The sequence below is a fragment of the Protopterus annectens genome, chromosome 2.part0 (genome assembly GCF_019279795.1).
Source record: "Protopterus annectens isolate FY-2018-M chromosome 2.part0, PAN1.0, whole genome shotgun sequence".
In the NCBI taxonomy this organism is placed as follows: domain Eukaryota; kingdom Metazoa; phylum Chordata; order Ceratodontiformes; family Protopteridae; genus Protopterus; species Protopterus annectens.
Window position 1 is genome coordinate 968,906,336 of NC_056728.1, and position 23,762 is coordinate 968,930,097.

The following is a 23,762-nucleotide window of genomic DNA, read 5'->3' on the forward strand; positions in this document are numbered from 1 at the left end:
GGGAGTTTTGTTAATTCTGTATTTGTCTTGTTTTTAGGCATATAGCATTCCGAATGTTAGTCATATCTGATCAGGATTGTCAAATCTGATGTTGCTGCCATTGTTTAAAAGATAGTAATCTGGAAGTTTATGTAGCCAAGTGAATCCCAGCCATAAACAGTTGTTTTTATTCCCCTTCTTTTAGACTAATTTACTTGCTGAGCGGTTGCAAAATGGAACTTTGATGACAAACAGCTAAAATCACTGGTATTGAACAGCAAATCTTTTATTAAAAATTTTTGTCACTTTGTAAGTGTAATAGTAAAATTCAACAACTGAGTCAATAGTTTTGATTGCTTTTGCAGTTACTCATGTGGCATTGCTCTGCACATAGTACTCAGAAATGTATAGAATGAGGTCATACTGGATTTTATTATACAACACTGCATCACCAAATAATGTCCCTAATTTTTCTTTAAACAGTCAATCAAGTAATCTTTCAGTGTGTTAGACTTTGTCACAAGAAAAGTTCTTTCTTCTTACTATTTGTTTTCATGCAGTCTTTCCTCCAATGTACATGATAATCTAATAATTCATTCTTTGACTTATAAAGTCATTAATGGAGGTAGGACAGGATCAAAAAGGTTAGCGACACTGGGCAAAAGCTGTTACATGTTGCAAAGGCAATGCAGAAGGGCTGTCAATCAGATGTGAATACAGTTAACAACAGTCATTTAAGTAGTTGTAGCTAACTTTTCTGTTTGCTTACAGTGGAGCTGTGTGCAATCAATGGCTACAATGAGCTAGCTAAGTTCTTTGATACCCAGAGGCGGCGCGTGGCATAGGACTGCCGGACTGCAGCCCCCTCAGAAAAAAAAGAAAAAAGTACCTTTTTATGTAGTCAAGTACTATTATTTTTTTTTTTACTGTGTCACTCAAGGAAAGCCTCAAATTCAGTTGCAGACTAGTCTCCGCGACTCGTAGTTCCTTCCGGGCTCGTCCAGTACGCGCATGCGCACTTTAACCACCTCAGGTTGCGGCGGTTTAAATAAAGACCTTTTTTTGTTTTTGCTGCAGCCCGGTGAGGACATTAAGGCATCAGTGTGATGCCCAGCAGTCTATGCGGTTCCAAACCGCATAGAACTGAAAGGGGTTCGGACTGCGACGTCCGCAGGCAGTGCAGGCATGTACATGACATGCCTGGCCTAAAATGCTGCTGATTGGTTGTCGCTCTCTTCCCAGGCTTTATGTGCTGGGAAAAGAGCGAGAATCAATCAGTTTCAAGACAGTGTGGACTGATTGAGTCAATCGCAAGGGAAGGATTCATTTACCTTGCCATTGGAATTGGATTTCTTTTTTTTTATTTTTTATTTTTTGGGCAGCCTATATTTTGTCAGCTCAGCTGTAGCCTGTGCTGAAGAAGATAGAAGAACAAGAACTGAAGAAAGACGTAGAGAGTAGAAGAAGAAGAAGAACAGAGGAGAGTAAGAGAAGAGTAGAGTACACTACACTACAGAGAGTTTTCTTCTTGGTGGTAATGTATATTATTTTTTATTGTCCTAGCCAACTGCATCTTTTATTTTTAACTGTCAATTTGTTTATATCTGAACATAAAACGTGTTCATGATACATAGATTAATTTCATTTAATCCTGACAGCTGCCATGAACATTACTGTGTAGACTCTTCAAGTTAAAAAAAAAAAAACACTGAAGAGTCTACAGTAATGTTTATGGCAGCTGTGAGCTGTCAGGATTAAATGAAATTAATCTATGTATCATGCATTGCCTTGTGTGTAAGCAAATCAAGTTAAAAAACAAACAAAAAAAAAAAACACTGATTTGCTTACACACAAGGCAATGCATGATACATAGATTAATTTCATTTAATCCTGACAGCTCACAGCTGCCATGAACATTACTGTAGACTCTTCAGTGTTTTTTTTTTAACTTGATTTGCTTACACACAAGGCAATGCATGCTGTTAATAAAATGAGTGAAGTGTGTAACAAAACCAAAACTGTTTTGTCGCATGCTTTAAAACAGAGGCCTGAAGTAAAAAAGAAAACCACTTGGGTTAACTAAAAAACAGAGGAAAGTTATGCAACTGAAGTATATGTGTGTGTGTAATGCCCCAGTTAACAAATGGTGGTGGGTACAGATACTCAGGCTTGAACCCTGTACCTTGTATGGTGGTGTTAAGGACCTGAATTCCCTACCCACCACCATTTGTAAAAAAAATTGCAGATTTTTGCCTCATATTTTAACTGATCTGTTCCTCATAATATCTGTGGTTTCTAAATATTGCAATGCTTGATATTTGATGGTACACTGGTAGCATTGTTGCTTTACAGCTGCAGGTTCTTGGGTTTGATTCTTGGCTGGGGTGCCTTCTGTGTGGGGTCTGCATCTTCTCCCTGTGTTTGTGTGGGTTTGCTTTTGTGTCCTCCCATGTTATAAAGACATGTCTGCATTATTTCTTCTTGGGCCTCTGTTGAAAATTGTTTTTTGTTCCAAGTCAGATTGTCCTGATTAACAAATGTTAAATAAAATTGACAGGCATTTGAATTTCAGACTCCAGGTTTATGAATGTTTAATTCCTTACATATTTGATGGTGCAGTGGTAGCATTGTTGCCTCACAGCTATAGGTTTTCTGGTTTGATTCTTGGCTGGGGTGCCTTCTGTGTGGAGTCTGCATCTCATCCCTGTGTTTGTGTGGATTTGCTCTGGTGTCCTGCCATTTTACAAAGACATGTGTCTGCAGTATTTCTCCCTGGGCCTCTGCTGAAAATTGTTTTTGTTCCATCAGAAGTAAAATTGACAGGCATTTGAATTTCAGACTTCATATTCTTCAGAAAATACATAGTAACACTTTTGGGACTGTATTACCCTATTATTGGCTTTGTCCAGGTTTTTTGTGCTAAGGTTGACAACTATGGCAAGAACTGAATTCACTGAATACGCCTGAGGGCTGTATTCCCTCATTACTGGGTTTGTCCAGGTGTTTTGTGCTAAGAGGTTGACAGCTATGGTGAGAACTGAATTCATTAAATGATAGCCATTTAAGTTTCAGTCTTCCTCTCTTTCACAAAGCAGCTGATATGGCGTAGTGGTATGTTGCTCTGACTGTTTTGCACAGGGACCTTGGCAGTAAAATGTATGGTGGTAACACAGCATTTCATTCTAGCAACTTTTCCAAGATTATACAAGCAATGTTTAATGTGTCCCTGTTTTTTGGCTGTTTGACCCCCCCCCCCCCAATAAATTTGGCTTTTTCCAGATTTCTTGTGCTGCGAAGTTGAGATGCAGTTGAGTATTGAGTAGATTTTAAAAGCAGCTGAGAGCTGCAGGGGAAGAGAAATTTAGTGCTGCTTGCATTGTTAATAGCACCACAAGTTGTGTACTTGCTTTTGATGCAGAAAGTTGTTGGTTCTACTCCCACAAGGGGTGAATGCTGCCATACTGAAAAACTTAAGATACTAACTATGAGCCTGTTATCAGTTTGCCATCCATTCATTTCCTATTGCAATATTACTAGCTTATGTTTAATGTAATACAGGCAATTTATTTCTCAGGGGCATCAGACATTTTATTTTTCAATTAAACCATGAAATATAAAGGTGTTTGCTAGCAGCAACATCTTCATTAGTTACAGATTTATTTAATGTGGAATTTAGATATTTTTTTTACTTCTTCAGAGATTGTGCATATTTACTGATAATGGTGGACTGCAGAATTGTGCATATTTACTGATAATGGTGGACTGTAGAAGTTTGAGTAGACTTTTATGATGGAAATGTTCTGAATTGGGCAGTTTTGTCATTATTGGTGCATGCGTTTTGTTTCATTGTTTACTGGAAAAATGATCAAAACAATAGGAAGGTGTATCAAAGTGCACATGTATGTTTCATATGCAAGGGGCCTATGATTTGAAAACAGCCCAGAATTAAACTTTATCTGCCACTGGTAAAATGTATTTTCTTTGAATGTGGGTTTCAATGCTGTTTCAATGAATGTGAGTTTCAAGGGCAGAGAAGTTTAAATGCTAAGTTTGTTTAGCAGATGTCTTAGAGTTTGTGCTGTAAAATGCAAAATAAAACTTTCAAATGGAAGTCCAAATCATCACAGAAATAAATCAGTATGCACATTAGTGTTTATGGTAAATGGAGTGAAATAGCCAAGTAATGGATCATTGGAGTGGCTGCAGGGGGAGGCTCCATTCGACCATGATTTTGTGAGGGGGAAGGGCAGCAAACTTAGACAGCCCCAGCTGAACTATGCCTCCCAACTGTCCAGATTCTCAAAGAATGAATAGATTTTTGCTTCTTATTTTTGGTTTGTTCCTCATAAAATTTGTGATTTTCTGGCAAATCATTTAGGAATTAAGTCACTAAACAATGACACACTGAGTTTCAGACTTCATAACCTTCAGAAAAATGCATGCTAAAGTAAGACCTGTTGTTCTATCAACTGACTCAGTTTATACAAGAGCAATTTTTAGTACTGTTTATATGTTCCCCCAATATATTTGGCCTTGTCCAAATTTACTGCATTAACAGGTTGAGAGGTACATGCAAATAAATTGCTTTATAGAATTAGGCATAGCCAAACCTCTCAACTGTCCCTGATTTTGGCTCAAAATGTTGCTCTTCCCCTAATAATCCCTCCGCAAAATAGCAATTTTGGAAGAAAACATGGAGGGTTTACAATTAAGAAATAACTAATAATTTGAGTTATAGATTACTTTTATTTCAGAAATGCATGTAGATTCTTTTATTTTGTCAGCTGCTCAAGTTAGCAGTACTAATATTAAAGTGTCCCTTCTTTGACAGGTTCCCAGCTGTATTGTGTGGCTATTTTATATTTTTACATCACATTTTTGGTCCATTTTTCATAAAATTGTGTTTTTTTTTGGCAAATTAGTGACAAACCATTAAAGACTGAAGTTAGAAAATAATGACAGACATTTGAGTTTCAGATTTCATACCATTCAGAAAATTCATACTAATGCAAGACCTATTCTATTTTCTTTCTAAGTTTATAAGAGCAATATTTTAAAAACTGTCCTTATTTTTGGGCCTTTGTCCCACTTCTTTGTATGGCTTTGTCCAGATTTCTTGCTCTGAGGTTGAGAGGTATGACAAATGTCAGGGTCATCACAGTCAGCCAGAGACATTTCAAATTGTGACATACTTGTTGCACCCCACTCCCCCATGTAGTGACTCTGGATGTGTCAAAGCAAGGCAAGGAGTAGTTATGCAGTGTAAATGTGCAGAATATCCCCCCCCCAATCCAAGGTAAACACAAGTACTACAGTGGCTTTTCATCTGTCCTTGATTTTTACAGAATGGTCTGGTTTCTGTCATTTTTTGTACTGTTGATTTATGCTTATTACTCAAAGTGTCTGTTGCTCTGTGTTTAAGTAGCAATACTTTAATGGCCATCAGGTAAGCTTGGCTGAGACTGTAAGATGCAAGTAAGCTTTAACAAGCATACTGTTAAAGAATTGTCAACATTGAAAGCCTTTCTTTTGTTACCATGTAGAGAATACTTAACTACATAATGTATAAGCCTTTGGTATTGAAATGCATTTGACAGTATTTGTAATAAGGGACAGGATTACATTATTTTAAGAAGCTTATTACACTTGGAGACTTCAGTCATCTCTGCAGGCTTTACCGGTAAACTAAACAGAATGCCAATCGTGTGGTCCATAACCTGTACAGTAATCCTTTTAAGCAATGTATCTTGAACTTATTTCTTGTTTGCTTTTCATTTTTTACTTTGATCATGTTTTCCCTATGAAACAAGTAGATAGTTGTCAGGCAGCAGGTCTTTTTTTGGATAAGGAACATTTTTACAAGTGGGGGCCATCAGAGATTTCTACTTTCATCATGTTACTTGGTACTTTAATAAAGCTGAATATAAATTAGAATTGCAGTGCAAGAAGTGGTTTGAGTTTGAGTGCGGCTTGTTTTTCTTATACTTGAGTTTGACTGGCATTCCATTAATGTGTTTAAAAAATAAATTTATTTTTTCATGCCTCACAAACTTTTTGTTTCCATCTAGATATCAAGTAAGCTGTCATGCAGCCAATGCATTGAAATATTTTTATTCTTCTACACTTCATTTTGTCTTGATTGGACTCCTCAAAATGACGGTTTGGCACCCACGGCAGTGTATTTAGTTAGTTTTTGTGGTTTTGAGCATAGCTCCTCTCCTTTCTAGTTAGCCGCACCCCTTCACATTGACCACACCCATTCAGCTGTCTCCTGCAGCCCCCCTTTGATTTGAAGTCACCAGCCGCCACTGTTGATACCACTTATGAAAAGTGTGAATGACTTTTTCAGCTCTGAATGGCACCTTATGTGGCTTGACAGAGGGCACTAATCTGGGGACTAACCAGTGTATCAAATGACCTAGTTACATCTCTGTACAAAATGCTCATGCAATCATTACTTTCAGAAGGAGTTTATTACAGAGGATTAGAGCTTCTAATGAGCTTCATCCTGCAATCTTGGGTTTGACCCCATCACTCCCCATTTGCCAGCTGTATGACTATAAGCAAATTACTGAACCAGGCAGTGCTCTGGATTATCCATCCTTCAAATAAAGGCACTTGTGCTTAGTGAGTTTAGCTGGTTAACTACCTACTACAATGGTCAAATTCCAGCTCTAAAAAGAGAAGTCTATTCAGTGTGAAGAATTGCATTTAAATAAATTTTCTTTCAGTATATGTGCATATAATGTTAGTAATAGCTATATATCTATACAGTTTTTATGACATATAGATCCTATGCTTGGGCTTTACTTTTTTACTTTTTTCTTGATTTTTCACCTCCTCTAGGTAAACATGTTTATTAAAAAGTAAGCATAATGCAAACAACACAGCTTTTGAAACTGTACCTGTTAGGGTGTTCCTTATGTTTCACATCCAAATATTTCAGAGCGGCGATGAAGGACTGGGCCTGGAATCCTCGTGCCGTTCCTGCAGCAACTGGGGTGTGACAAATTGCATTCTCTGTTCCTATAGTGACTATATTGCTTCGCAAGGGTGTTCCCACACGTCCTGAGTTGTCCACAACTTTTGCAATACATCTCACATGGAACCGTCGACTGAAATAAATGCTATCCAACACCTTTACGATGATAAGAAATTGAACATTAATTTAAAACAAGAACAGGCAGACGTAATGCACCTGTAGCAAAAGCAGTCTTAAAATACTGGCTACAGAGAGTAAAGACTTGTACAAATTAATTTAGTTCAGACCTGAACTGCACATAGCTGACAACATCTGAGAATGTTTCAAACCACAAACTACCTTTATTTAATTTCAGAAAGAGAACACAAGAAATCAGCAAACATTTGCAAGAACAGTATGCTTAAGGATTTTTATCACCTGCATCTAAGCCAATACAATGCTTCTAATTGTCACATCAGCTAACTGTATAATTTATGGAAATAAGATAAATAAATAAAAGTCCATAAATGCAGCACAGTACCTGCATTTGCACATTCTTTGGATTAACAGTCAATCATCTTCCATTTCCTGTTTTTTTTTTTTTTTTAAGGCAGACTAGTACTGTAATAAAGATGCATCCCCTTTATGGCTTTTCTTTCACTGCTTGGTGGAAACCATATACAACACAAGTGCTTTCCTGAAATCCCAGGCAGATACCATTTATATTCTTCATACAGGGAGGGGACTAGAAAGTTTGTCATTTTTGCAGTTTAAAAAAAATGCAAGCAAGCTTCTGCTGTTATAAACAATATGTCTTTGCTGAGAAGCTTTCTGTATTGTCTTCAGAGTGAACTAATTACTACAGCTGTTTTATGACTTGCAGCATCTGCCAAGCATCTGAGGTCTATGTATCTTCACAGGTAGATCCTAAATACTGCTAGCTTCAGCAGTGGGGTTTCACCTAGGATTGAGTCAGATGACAATTATATCATTCTGCAAGCTACCCCTACAGCAAAATCTGAGATATTAATTTAAGAAGTCTCTTAGAGAAACACAGCATTCTGTCTTTGACCTGACAACAACTAGAAGAGCCATTCACCCCATCTGCCTTCTCTTAAGTAAGTTAACTAGGGTATAGTAATTCTCTTATATTCAGTCAAGAAAATAGTGAAGCTTGATTTCGATATTTTTCTTTCTTTATTTGAGACAGTCCTGCGATATTTTAAATATTTCTTCTGCTTTTGAACTCTGATGCCACTGTGAATATATATTTAGTATTGTCTTGTTCTTTTATTATTTCTTATTAAATATATTGAAACCTTTCACTGTGGCTGATCTGTGCAGACATTTAATTTCTGAGAGTACTTGCATATTTATTTGGTGACATTGTGTAGGCTACTTCTAATAGCCTTGCTCTTGTTCAAACTACCATTTGTATTAACAGTAACATTACACAGTAAGATTGGACACCCATTGTTAAGGGCCTTAAAGTAGTTAAGGAATTGGCTGGGAGCAATGATAACTACCTTATAGTCTGGGCAAAAGGGGGCATAGCTAGTAAACCTGTGCCAGCCTTTCCCAGGTGTACATGTGTGTGCGTAAATCAAACCTTAAAGAGTGTGTGTGTCAGCTACTTGGGCAGGGACACGGAGCATTGGTTGGACAGAGGGTTTTGGAGGTCTTGGCTTGGCTACTCAGCTGAGATCTCAACTCTATAGCTGTGCCAGTGGTGAGTCTTACTGGGGATCTGGAGAAAGAGGGAGAAACCATCCCTGGACTGACTGTGGTCTCTGTGTGCTCTTAAGGGTAATTGCACTTGATGCAGAAAGCTGCATCTGGAAATACTGTGTGTGTATCTTGTCATCCACTCAATTGTTCGTCCCCCACTGTTGCCAGTGGTGAGGATTGAGGCTCATTGATTACTGGTCCAGTGGTGGGTTGTCACAAGATGGACTATATTCATCGGCTAAAGGTGCTGCTCTAGAATAGTGTAGTGGTGGATACAGACCTTTATTTTTGGCAAATTATTTACTGTTTGTACATTATGTTCATACTTCCCATACCTTTGGGGAAAACTTTGGGCTATTGGTAATTCATCTGAACCCTTAGTTCATGGTAAACTGAGTGCAGTTGTGCCCTAAAAACTAAAGACCATTGTCAGAGAGAATAATTTCAGGGATGCCATGCCAGGGGAACATGAAATTTAGATATACCATCATATTTATTTATTTTATTTGGCATTTGTTTAGTGGGAAAGTCTGTGTGGACACAAATCCAATTTTCAGTGAGGCCCAGTGACAAAATCACCAATATATATATAGTTCAATTAATAATCTACATATCATCACATGAAGTGCAGTAACAAACAGGAGAAACGACAAAGTATAAATAAAGCCAAATCAGAAAATCATGCAGTAAATATTAAACTACAATCATAGGATATTGATCTCTTACCAAATCACAATCAATAGTGATAACCAATGGTAAATATGTTAAGCATTTTACATATGGGAAAAAGACTAAGAGAAAGGAAAGAGATTTTTGCAGATGGGGGAGATTAAGAAATTTATCATTTATTCTACATTTGTTAACCGGGGGTGTCTGACTGAGCCGAAAAGGCCCTTTTTCAGCAGAGGCCCGGGGAGAAAAGCTCCACAAAGAAAAATTACAGACACATTTAGTTATTTAGACATGATCAGTATACACACAAATTACAAGAGACATGTTTTTACAGTGGTATGTGGCACATAAACAGTTACAGTGGAGAGAACAAACAAAAAATATTAATTTTAAAAATAAAGGTAATTAATAGATTTGTGGTGTACAGCTGAAATTTGGAACATAGGTAGAATACATTTATAGTACACAGGTACAGTACATACATTGTAGATTAGCCAGTGTTTGTGATTAAGATTGAAAACTATTATCAAGTGCTCTAGATTTTGTATGCATATGTTATCCGCTTTCACTTGCCTGGGGAGCAATCATGACACTGCCAACTTTGCTTGAGATTTTGCCTGACGAGGTCTTTAAAGGAGGCTTTGGATGATGTGTTTTGAATGCTAGTGGGGAGAGAGTTCCATTTTGTAGCCATTGAACTACTATATAGTGCATCTCCAAATGAAGTTAAAGTAAGGAGCTACTGGAGAAGTAACTAGTGCTTTGGCTAATAAGAGAAGGGAGCAAAGGAAAGGGGGGAAAAAAGAGCAAGGGAACGAAAAGGACAAATGGAGAAGGAGAAAGAAGGAAGAGAGGGGAGAGAAAGGAAGAGAAGGAAGCAGTAAAGGGTAGTGTCAGCCTGGTGTAAGACATGTACAGAGCCAGGACAGTTCAGGACAAATCTCTTTAGAGATTGTTTGAATATGTGACTACATGGCATTGCTTTAATATCTGTAGGAATACTGTTCCAGATCTTGGCTACTGAGTAGGAATACAGACAGTGACCACCAGATTTTTTTCAGTTTATGGATTTCAAGGAGGTGTTTCTCAGATGAACAAAGAGGGTGATTAGTGAGGCAATGGTTAAGAATGGTGCTGGTTGCTGGGCAGGATGAGGATTTGCATACCATTTTACAAACAAAAAGGAGGTGGGTGAACTTGAAGTAGTGAGGTAACTTCATCCAGTTTAAATATCTGAGGGTGGAACTATAGTGGGTGTTGTATGTTTGACTGGCTACAAATCTAGCTACTTTGTTAAAGCAAAGCTCAATTTTTTATCTTAGGGAGATCTGAATGTTGGTGAAAATAGATGAAACATACGGTAGTGAAGGAAGGAGGTTGGTGCTGACTAGAGTAACTCTTGAGGAGTTGGTAAGGTATCTTTTTATTCTATACAGTCTGCCCAGTTTTTCGTGTGTTGTCTTTAAGCACTTTTGAAATGAAAATGAAGATCAAATTTCAATTGATCACCTGTTATGACACCAAGTAACTTTGTATGAGGGGCAACTTCAATTTCAGTATTGATGAGAAAGGATATTTTGAAGGTGTCATTTGTATGTGTTTGAGATTTGGGGAGAAATAAGAGCAGTTTCATTTCATGTGGATTTAGGAAAAGCTGATCATCATTGAGCCGGGTTTCAATAGAGTCGAAAGCCTGCTGAGTAACAGATTGTAACTGGGAAGGACCATTACATGAGCAAATGACAGTGGTGTCATCTGCATATTGTACAAGTGTAGCTTGTTGGAAGGCTGTATGTAGATCATTTATAAATATGTTAAAAAGGATAGGGCCAAGCACAGAGCCTTGTGGGGCACCTGCATTAACTGGAAGAAAAGATAAGTAGAGTCATTTAACTGATTGTAGCTTGTTAGCTAGGTAGCTAAAAAAACAAGTGATTGTTGTACTGGAAAAGCCTTAAGCAGACATTTTTGAGAGTAATTTGGTATGCGAGACTGTAGAGATCTAAAAAGAGAGAAGAAACTAAATTGTTGCTTTCTCTGGCTTTAATGACATGGTCCAAAAAGTCAACAAGGGCAGTTGTTGTGCTATAATCTGGGCAAAAGCTGTGTTGGGTACAGGTTAACAGATTTTCTTGAAGTATTGTAAAAGTTTTCTATGAATACATTTTTTTAAAAACTTGGAAAGAGGGGACAAGACCGCAATTGGCCTGAAGTTTATCATTTCAGTGGAGTTTCCTACTTTATGAACAGGAATGATGCAAATTTTTTTTCCAGGAGATGGAACATATGACAAATGAATCAATCGACTGATCAAGATAGAGACTGGGTAGGCAACAAAGGGGGGCAGAAACCTTTAGATATTCATATGGGAGACTGTTTCCAGATGGTAATAAGAGCTTAAGTTTGTGGAATACATTTTTTATATAGGAAGTAGAAACAGATTTTAAGTTGAAAATGGCATTGTTAGAGCTTTGAAGTTTGTTACTAGTGGCAGGATTCTGTAGGGAGTTTTGGGTGAGGCTGTCTATTGAGTCTATAAAGTGGGAATTAAATTTAGAAGCAGTTTCTAAGGGTGAAATATCTGGACATGGGTAGTAGGAGTTCCAGGGTATAATGTTTTCTTCATAGTGAACCAAAATTTTGGGGGGTTGTGTTTTTGGTTATCCTGGGCATTGAAGTAATAATATTTCTTATCAGCAGTAACATGTTTTTTGTTATGTTACAAAGTTGTTTGCAGGTCTGTAGGTAAGCTTGAGATTTGTATTTCTGCCCATTTATCCAAGGGTTGTCTCTCTTGCTCATTAATTAGCTACTAGAAGGGGATAGCCAGGGTGACTGGATGCATTTAACTCTCTCTTTTCTTATAGGTCTTATAGGACGGAGGCTATTTACAATGCCAAGAAATACTGTACATTTTAGAACAGCACTATCCAGTAGTAGGAACAGAGGATGGAGTAATTGATGTTACTAAGGCTGCTGTTAAAGATCTTGGAACTGAAATTTGAGAGGTTATGTCAGTCTTTATATACACGCTGTTTAATATGGTGAGCTGCTAGCCTTTGAACTTAGGTGGGAAGGACTCAGTGAGTCTGGGAAGGTTTTGGAGAGTTGTAAAGGTCTGGATTTGAGACTAGGATAGTCCCAGCACTATTAGCTTTGTTGAAGTGAGTATGGGAAGTTATCAGTTGTTTGAAACCATATAGATTGATACTAGTAAAATGGTAGTCTGACGTGAAGGTTTGCCAGTTAAAAAGACATAACCAAGAATTATTATTTCATGAGAAATGGAACTAGATACCTGGTGTAGGATGTCTTCCAGAATAGGGATGTTATTTCCTGAGGGAATACATAGGGCAATTACACATAACTGTTTTATGCTCATTTAATTTACAGAGAGAGACAAGGATTTCAGCAGAAAGGAATTTAGGTAGAGAAATAGGAGGAAGGGAAACAGAGATGTGGTTAGAAAATATGACTGCTACACCACCACCTTTTTTATTTAATCTGTCAGAGTGGAGGATAGTATAGCTTAGGGGGGAGAGATTTCAGAGTCTTTTATATGTGGTTTGAGCCAAGTTTCTGTATGAAAAGTAATGTCTGGGGAGTAATGAGTAATCCAGGAATGAAATTCAGAAACTTTGTTTACTATAATGTGAATTATTCATGGATATTTTCAAATTTTTAGCAGATGTTGTTCCAGTAAAAGAGGGAGCAGGTAGAACAGAAAGGCAGTTGGGACCTGGGTTTGGGTGGACATTGCCACATAATACGATCTTTTTACAGTATGCATACACTAGTGAGGGTTTAGGTATGTTAGTACTAAATTTATATGGGTTGGAGAAGGGTTAAGCATTTTATATCTGAAAACAAGATGGGGGGGTAAGCCAAATAAGCTAAAAGCAATAGTGACAGGAACCGCTTGCAAATGACATAGGCAGTATGAGTAAGGTTGGGGGATTGAGAAATAGGTGCGATAAGTACCATATATCATGTAAGTATGACACTAGTAGGAGTAGATGTGTGGTTAGAAAGATGAGGAGCATATTTGGTGTGTACTACAAACAAGAGTCTTGAAGACTATGACAGAGAATAAATGGTATATGTATATATAATTAAATTACAGAAGGAAATGAAAAGAATTAAAAGAATTACATCATCAAAAATTACTACATCCTCCGCATTCCTCACTCAGGGATCCCCTCTCCTATTGCTTTCCTGGGTTTCTACATACCTGATAGTACCCTCAAAGGCATTAGCAATCCACTGATTGTTTTCTCCAAACTCTCACTTACTTGTCTGAACCCACTCCGTTCGCCCTGCGGGCTCACTCCGCTCCCCTACCCTACCCCCAATTTCCACCCACCCCCAGTGCTCCTTGCCGTATACCTCTCTAGTCACTCCCACAGTCCCATTACCAAATCCTAACCTGCCTCTAATTAGGGATATTCCCTAGGTAATCCGTCACTCCTCCCACATCTCTACATACTCCACCTCTCACTTACTACCTATAACTTCTATATCACAATGCCTAGTGCACCCATGTCTACTTACCTAAAACACTTAATCTTGTACTTGCTCCTACCCTCCCTTTTCCTACCCTATATCCTAACAGCTCAACTACTCTAACTTCCACTATCCCTCTAAACAAACATACCTACCAGCTATAACAACCACCCTTGAACATATCAACATAACATCTACAGCCACCTATCTCCTCCCAAAGTATCATAGGGTTGCCCATATTACCTATAAACATCTCCAAACCAAGAAAACCCACAACTTATTCTATCATCCTCTAATTCACACACACAGACTACACCAACACCTCCTACTGGATGGTGACATTCATCCCAACCCTGGCCCCACCTATAGGGTTGCCCATATTACCTATAAACATCTCTAAACCAAGAAAACCCACAACTTATTCTATCATCCTCTAATTCAGACACACAAACTACACCAACATCTCCTACTGGATGATGACATTCATCCCAACCCTGACCCCACCTATAACTGCCCCATTAACCCAGTTAGACCCTCTCCCTCTACATTTTACACCCCTACAAGGCCTCCCAATTCCCTCATCATAGCTCACCTAAATATACAGAGCATAAACAATAAAGTGACCCACCTACATGCTCTCCTAGAAGTACATACATTTGACATCTTATGCCTAACTGAAACATAGTTAAAACCAGCAACCCAAGACTATGAAGTCACCCCTCCTGGATACAATATTTTAAGATTAGATCACAGAACAAGAAGGGTGGGGGCATAGCCATTATATATAAACTGGTCTCCAAGTTACTTCATTAGATATACACCTACCTTTAGATACCAGTACTGAAACTCTTATAGCTAAACTTCGACTAAACACTTGTAAGTCCATCTACATTATATGCTTCTGTCTTCCTCCTGGTAAGAATATCACCACCCTTGAAAATATCCTTAGCTGGCTTTCCACAAACTTCCCTCAAGAAACCATAGTGCTAGGTGACTTTAATATAGACTGGAACAGCTGTAATATTGACAATCCTACTAACCACATAAATTTACATGGCTTTTCCCAAACTATCTCCTCTCCTACCAGAATCCACAAACCAACTAATAAAGAAAGCACCTTAGATTGGATTTTAACAAATACCCAGTCCCCAACATATAAAGTAGGCACCCTACCAGACGACATTAGTGATCACTCACTAACATATATAATTAGACAAAAAACTAGTACTCCATACCCTACCACTTACAGAACCACTCATTCTAATAAACATTTTAACCCTACAAGCTTCCAAAGTGAACTTAGTGTTTGTGATTGGTCACCCCTAATACACCTCCAGCTAGAGGATGCAGTGACATACCTCAACTCCAAATTCTTAGAAATCTTGGACTACCATGCTCCTACTTGTACCCTTAGGATCAGGACAAAAATTGCTCCATGGCTAACTAAGGAAACTAAGCAAACTACAACTTAGAAACAAATTTTGGGCCAAATGGTGTACTACTAAAGACCCAGATGATCATTTAAAATTTAAACAGCTTAGAAATACTACTAAAACATCAATACTATTAGATAAAAAAACTTCTACTTTCAACTTCAACAAACTAACCAGAATAAACCACAAAAATTCTGGACAGGTATCAATAGGCTCCTGCATCCAGGCCACCTGAAGACACCAACACCATCAGGAATAGCTCATGATACTCCCAAACAAATTGCTGATGTCTTTAATACGTTCTTTACTGATGCCGTCCAGTCACTCGCTAACTCATTAACTTCTGTATCCTCCAATCTGCCTTCCTTCTCAACTAACTTAACGCCTTCATTTCAGCTACAACCTGTTCCTACATCCCTCATCTGTACCCTTCTTCACAAACTCAAACCATCTACCCCCTCTGCTGACCTACTACCTGCCAAATATCTACAAATTGCAGCTACAGTTATAGCATATCCTATTTCTACCCTAATAAATAGAACCATAACAGAAGGTACCATCCTATCCATTTGGAAATTCTCCCATATTATCCCCCTACACAAAGGTGGTAATTCAACAGAACTCTCTAACTTTCGTCCAATTGCCCTACTCTCTCCCTTAGCTAAAATTATGGAAAAATGCATCCACCATCAACTGTTAGACCACCTTCTCCAAAATAACCTATTAGCTAACTCTCAACATGGCTTTAGACGTTTCCATAGCACCACCACTGCCCTATCATTTTCTGACCACATTAACAAAAACCGTAACAATAATACTCTTTCCTCAGCAACCTTTATTGATCTCTCTAAAGCATTTGACATGGTCAATCACCATCTACTGTTGAATATACTTGAGTCTCTTTCAATTGATACACATGCACTGCTGTGGTTAAAGTCCTACTTAGCTAACAGGCAGTGCTTTGGGACAGCAGTCTATCTAACCACCTTCCTGTCACCCTTGGTATACCCCAAGGTTCTATATTAGGCCCTCTTCTATTCTCAATTTTTGTTAATGATCTAAATGTAAACATCCCTCAAGCCACATGCATACAATATGCAGATGACTCCACATTAATATGCTCCGCTACTTCACCATCTGAACTGCAGTCCCTTACCCAAAATGTTTTTGAATTAGTAGAAAAATGGTTCTTACAGCACTGTCTCCTCCTTAACCCCAAAAAGACTAAACTATTGCTCTTTACTCCCACATAAAAGTCCACCCATATTGACTTCACTATCAAATCTAATAATGGCACAGTCATATCTCCTGACACTACCACCAAAGTCTTAGGAGTAACTACAGACCACAACCTTAACTATGATACGCATATCAGCACCACAGTAAAGTCAATCAACAGAAAATTGGGCTCTCTCTTTAAAATTAAACCCTTCCTTACCCCCATAGCCAGAACTACTATTGCCCACACCCACCTTATCTCTACTCTCTTCTATGCCTCTCCTATATACACTAATTTATCTACAAGCAACCTCAACATGCTGGCAACCTCCTACAATAACATTGCCAGATTTGCTACTGGCTCCCCTTTTAGAACCCACCACTGCCATAATCTGAAACAACTGGGTTGGCTGGAGTTGCATAATCAAATTCTATTCCACAAACTCATTATTGCCCATAAGACCCTTTATAATCCATGCAAGACACCAATACTCACAAGTCTAATCAGCCCATATAAAAATCTTACACACCTATGCTCAGCAAATAAACTACTGGTATCTAGACAAAAACCCAACAATAAAGCAGGGGATTCCCTTTTATCTAACACTGTGGGAAAAACCTGGAACCTACTTCCTAGTGAACTCACATCTCTTTCTTCCACACCACTATTCAAAAAGGAACTCAAAATATACCTTAAAACCCACTGGCTATGTCCTTGTACCAACCCTGACTGACATCCCTGTTCCTGTTATCCCAAAGTCTAGCATTAAATACCACTCACCTCACAGCTACTTTTAAGACCATTACCTCCCTTCCCCTCTGTTAATCTGCTCATATAGCTATCCCGAGACTTTACAAAACACATTCTTCACAGAGACTATTATAGATAAGGATAATTGTACCCAGGAAGGCCTTTACAAATGTGTCACTGCTTTATAGATGGGTCACTGCCATTAAATGTGTCCCTGCCTTGTAAATAAATATCTGTTCTTCTGTGACATTTACACAACTCTTTTCAAATGTCTCACACCTTTCTAATTGCTCTCTCTCTTCTACTAGTGTTTGGTTAAAAAAAACACTTTTATTTTGTTTATCTATCATAATTACTATGTTACCTTGTATACAATTATGTCTGACAAGTGAACTGTAGCTGTAGTTGCAATATTCTGCTTTGTTTTATGTGGAGCTTTTCTCCCTGGGCCTCTACTGAAAATGGACATATATCCAGTTAGACTATCCCGGTCAACAAATGTAAAATAAATAAATAAATAAAATAAATTAAAATAAAAAGAATCTTCTCATCTTGTGGGTGACAGTTTTGCAATTTGCATAAATACTTTGCAATAGTCTTCCACTGGTTAGTAATTAAAGTAAAAAAGTATCTCCCCCTACTTTCTGCCAAAGTCTCTCTGGCAAACTCACCTGGTATTAACTGTTCTGACAGGTAGGTTTGCTCTTTGATGTAGGCTCTGCAGTTCAGTACAATTTCATTTAACTGTTCACTTGGCCCTGCCCACCAGCATTCTTCTCTAGCATGCTGTCAGCCTTTCACAACCATCTGGTTAATGTTCACATACTCCGACTAAGACAATGATGAGTAACTGAAGGCATCACTAACCTTGTGCCTTTTAAACTCTGATCACTGTGAAATTACCTCTGTGAACTGTGAAAGAGATACCTTTTCGTCCACTACTACTTATACTTGTTATAATTATATTTGTTATAGTAGATGACAATCTCAAATATGACCAGCATATACTGCACAACATTAAATCTACACACCAGAAACAATACTTTTATTGGATCAATGGATTCCTTACAGATACTGCAAGAAAAACTAGCTGCCACCTTCGTACTTCCAACTCTCATATACACCACTACTATCTTAACAAACCTAGACAATACTCAAAGAAACTTGTCTTCTGCTACAATAAAATAGTTAAATTTGCCAGCAATCTCCCTCACAGGACCCACCATTGTTATAGCGTAAAGCAATTAAACTGGCTTGAATTACACAACTACCTAACATATTCACAAACTAACTATAGTACACAAACTCATTCATCATCCCCAAAAATGCCCTGCACTACAAAATGTATGAGTCTATATCAATTTATCTAAAGTTTAATTCATTGAACCTTTATTCATCGACCACTATATGTCAAACATCATTTCAGCGATTGACAAAATCTTTCCCAGGGTAAGGAAGTACTTGGCCAACACCACAATTTTGCTCTTTTTCCACAATGTAGGGCGGTCTCACAATTGATATATATATATATAGATATATATATATATATATATATATATATATATATAGATATCTATAGTTACAGGGTGTGGGTTTGATTTTGTGTGTTTTGTGTTCTGGTGTGCCTTTGGCCAAGTGATTCATTACACTGGGAAAGATTTCATCAATCCCTGAAATGACGTTTGACATACAGTGGTTGATGAATAAAGGTTCGATGAAATAAATGTCTGATTAAGTGATACAGACCCAAATGTATAACTACCCTACTGTCCAGCAAGGGACCTCTGCTCTAGTAACAAATTCTTATTACTTACAAATAAGTCAAATAATGTTGCAAGAGATTTGCTCTACTCAGAGTACATTGCTAAATTCCGGAATAGTATTCCAACACAAATAAATCTCTCTGACAAACTCAGTAGTTTTAAACTATTGCTTAAACAACATACTAACCAATTCTGTTCATGCACGTGCTCTTCACAAGGTTAAGGCTTTGTGTTCACTGTATAATACTCTCCAAATACTCTCGTTAAACAGAATACTCTCAACCTCTCAATGAAATGACAAAACAATTTTTATACATAACTGCTGCTTGTACAATACATGTAGATGCACGTGGGCTTTTTCTTTAGTAACTTCCACCTTTGTAAAATCTTAGACTGTACAGATGTAACTACTATTTGTGTACAAATGTAAACAGAAAGTAAAATGGAGCTTTTCTCACCGGGCCTCTGGTGAAAATGGGTATTACCCAGTCGGACTTTCCCAGTAAACAATGGAAATAAATGCTTAACAACTGTAAACAGTCTGTTGAGCCATGGCCATTTGTTATTACAGAAAGTCATCATTAGAAAATACATACTGTCACCAAACCGGGCCTGAGGTCCTTTGCCTCATTCTTTGCCACCAAGAACAACCTTGAGTAAAACCCAGCTACTGTCTGGTCTGGTGGAACCACATGGATTCTTCTTTTTTTTAAGAGGGTGGTGACATTGCAAATCGTTGCCTTCTTTTGTTGGGATGGAATGACTGGAATAGGATGAGCTGACAGTAGAGGCATTTCTTAAAAGGGAATTGAGTAGCCTCTGGATACAATTTATCCAGTCCATCTGTCTTGCATGATAACAACTCATGTTTTCAGATGCAAAAAAATTTAACACCTGACTGCGTCCAGAAGTGGAGAGTCATGCAAGTCCTGAGGTATTCTGCTGTCTAATTCTCAATGAAAGACTGCTATACTCCTGGTTTTTGGTCCACCCATGATTTCTAAGATGACAGCCATTACAGACCCCCCTCCCCCAACACATCCATGGCAGTCCTGTCACTACAAAGTTTATACTATGACTTTTTAAGGCAAACATTCATTGCTCCATTTTGATTCCTTTCTTAGGATCTATGTAGGGATTTAACTTCCTGCTCACTCAACCTGTCTTTCACCACTAGTCCAAACAAGGTGGACCCATAGTACACAGCATTGGGGAAAGGTCAGCCTGAATTGTTCCATAAATGCTGTAAGCCTGAGTCAGGTCTGTCACCTCATGTCAGCCCTCAACCCAGATACTCTTTACTGCTTTATATGTACGTAGCATTATTTTAAAGACTCATGGACAGTGTGGCAGTTGTTTTCACTGTTACCACTTGTGACCCCACCTGTTTCCACACATCAAAAAATGGAATTGTTTTTCTAGTGTTTCGTCAGCTAGGTCACTCTGAAATCTTATCACATTCATCAAATAGTTAACACAGCTAATAGAAAAGGTACTATCCACTTCCCAAGGAGGTCCATGACTCTGGGACTCCTTATCTGGGAATGAATCACCTTGGCTTCTTCTACAGCATCTATTTTTGGTGGTAGCTACAACAGGGTCCACAAGCGGACACTTGCTCCAATGTGGTCTATCTTTAGGAGGCTTAAGAATCTTCTTGGGTTTTCTAGGGAGGGGTTTCACAACATCTGACTCCCTCCATGTTGAAAGGATGAACAATGACTCCATCACTCTGTTGAGACAGGGTTCACCCAAACTGATAGCGGGTGGATTGGAAATCCTCCTGAAACATCAATCCTTCCAGGAAGGTGGGGCCAGTGAGACAGATTTCTCTCTTGTTGCATCATCTATAAAACATTCCCAAATGTATGGTCTTCAGAAGGCATCTGGAAGGAAGCCTCACAATCTTCAAGACCTTTACCTAGGATAACATATTTTCTGAGAGTGCAGTGAATTGGCAGACTTTAAAGATTCCCTGTGAGATGCACCGTCAGAAATGCTGGGTGGGCAGATTGGTGTGATGAGGAAGATGACTTTTCTGAGCTATGATACAGAATTGGAATTGCCTAGGCATGGTAAGGCCTTGCTGTGTCCAATAATGGTTGCTGCCAAACAAGCAATTACTAGGAAATGGTAATCAAAGTCTAAACCAACTACACTAGAAGTAGTGAGTATAGTAACAGAGATAAAACAAATGGAATTCAAACGTTTAGAAAAGGGGAAATGCAAACTACATAGGTAAAACATGGGAATTGTGGGAACAGTACATACAAGGAAGGAACGAGGTTTAAAACGCCAGAGGATTTAAATGCACTATGTAATGTTTGACTGAAAAACATTGGGTAGATTATAAACGATGTATAAGGTTTGCAACTGGGAGTGTGTCAGTATGGTTTGTGATGTAAAATGCTTGCAAGTAGGATTTTGTCGGTGTGTTTGTTTTCATTTATATAAATGTAAGATTGCCTATGTAGTAAGTGATGGTTTAATACAGATGTTGTTTAAAAAAGGCAGGAATTGAATAATGTATGTAATATTGCTTAGGTTATACAGTGGATATAAAAAGTTTACACACCTCTGTTAAAATGCCATTTTTTATGATATAAAAAATGAGACCACAATAAATAATTTCAAAACTTTTCCCACCTTTAATGTGACCTATACCTGTACAATTCAATTGAAAAACAAACAAATCTGTTAGGGGAAAAAGTATAAAAAATAAAAAAAGTACAATAAGCTGGTTACATAAGTGTGCACACCCTTAAACTAATACTTTGCTGAAGCACCTTTTCATTTAATTACAACATTCAGTCTTCTTGGGTAGGAGCCTATCAGCATGGCACATCTTGACTTGACAATATTTGCCCACTCTTCCTCGCAAAAGCACTCCAAATCTGTCAGATTGCAAGGGCATCTCTTGTGAAGAGCCCTCTTCAGGTCACCCCACAAATTTTCTATTGAATTTAAGTCTGGGCACCACCTGGGCCATTCCAAAATTTCTGGTGAAGTCATTCTTTTTTTTGATTTGGATGTATGCTTGGGGTCACTGTCGTGTTGAAAGGTGAAATTCCTCTTCATCTTCAGCTTTCTAGCAGATACCTGAAGGTTTTAGGTCAAAATTGATTGGTATTTGGAACTGTTCATAATTCTCTCCACCTTGGCTAAAGCCCAGGTTTCAGCTGAAGAAAAGCAACCACAAAGCAAGATACTGAAGAAAAGCAAGATACTGCCACCACCATGCTTCACTGTGGGGATGGTGTTCTTATGGTGATGTGAAGTGTTGTTTTTGTGTCAAACGTACCTTTTGGAATTGTGGCCAGAAAGTTCAACCTTGGTCTCATCAGACCATAACAGACCATAACACATTTTCCCACATGCTTTTGGGAGACTTGATGTACTGTTTTGAAAATTTTAGCCAGGCCTGGATGTTTTTCTGTGTAAGAAAAGGTTTCCGTCTTGCAACCCTACCTCATAGCCCAGACATATGGAGAATATGGGAGATTGTTGTCACATGTAGTACAAAACCAGTACTTGCCAGAAATTCCTGCAGCTCCTTCACTGTTGCTGTAGGACTCTTGGCAGCCTCCCTGACCAGTTTTCGTCTTATCTTTTCATCAGTTTTGGAGGGACGCCCAGTTCTTTGCAATGTCACTGTTGTCCCATATTTTGATGACTGTCTTCACTGTGTTCCATGGTATATCAAATGCTGTGGAAATTTTTTGTACCCTTCTCCTGACTAATGCCTTTCAACAATGAGATCCCTTTGATGCTTTGTAAGCTCTCTATGAACCACGGCTTTTGCTGTACCATGCAACTGAGTAAATGTCAGGAAAATCCTACTAAGACAGCTGAACTTTATTTGGGGTAAAGCAGAGTCTCTTTAACTGATGGCAGGTGTGTACCCAAGAAGACTGAATGCTGTAATTAAATCAAAAGGTGCTTCAACAAAGTATTACTTTAAGGGTATGCAGCACACTTATGCAACCAGCTTATTGTACTTTTTTATTTTTATATTTTTTCCCCTAAAAGATTTGTTTGTTTTTCAATTGAATTGTACAGGTTATAGGTCACATTAAAGGTGGGAAAAGTTTTGAAATGGTTTATTGTGGTCTCATTTTTTTATATCACAAAAACCTGGTATTTTAACAGGGGTGTGTAAACTTTTTATATCCACTCTATGATATATAGCAACATATGTGAAGTAAAATGTTTGTTATATTAATTATAGTGTGATTAATTTTATATGACTGTAAATTTGCCTATGTCATAAGTGATAATTCAATAAAGGTGTCTGAAAAGAAAAGACCTTTACTTAGGATGGAACACTGGTGGCAGGCAAGTCGATCTGCTTTCTCTTACATGTCCTCTTCACTGGAATGCTTGGAGTAGAAATTTCCAAGTGCCTGGCAAATACTCCTCCCAAGACCTTCAGGAGGACTCATGCATTTCACTACGTGGTCATGCTGGGAAAATTATGATCAACTCAGGATCCCCAGGATGACTAGTATTTAAGGACAGAGAGAGATGCAATGGAAGATGCCTATTTTAAGGTTATAAATCTAGAAGATTTCCTTGGAAGTGATTCTGCCATCTTGGTGGAAAGAATCAGCATTAATGGGGCTGAAAGAGCCATCTGGAGTGATACAGAGGTCAGTGCAAAAACCAATGGTCTTGACACACAAAAGCAGGCCTGACTGCAATGTCAAAGGAGGCTTCAGTACCAAGAAGTCAAATTTTGATTGCAACAACAGCAA

The 23,762-nt window shown here is 38.2% G+C and overlaps 1 protein-coding gene across 1 annotated transcript in view; it reads right to left on the minus strand.

Moving 5' to 3' along the window:
- LOC122792799 (extracellular matrix organizing protein FRAS1-like) overlaps positions 1 to 23,762 on the minus strand; it is a 4,352,848-nt gene that overhangs the window by 466,502 nt on the left and 3,862,584 nt on the right. The window contains exon 62 of the mRNA XM_044060368.1: positions 6,885 to 7,117. Coding sequence (XP_043916303.1) covers positions 6,885 to 7,117 — 233 coding nt within the window. The remainder of the gene's footprint in view (positions 1 to 6,884; positions 7,118 to 23,762) is intronic.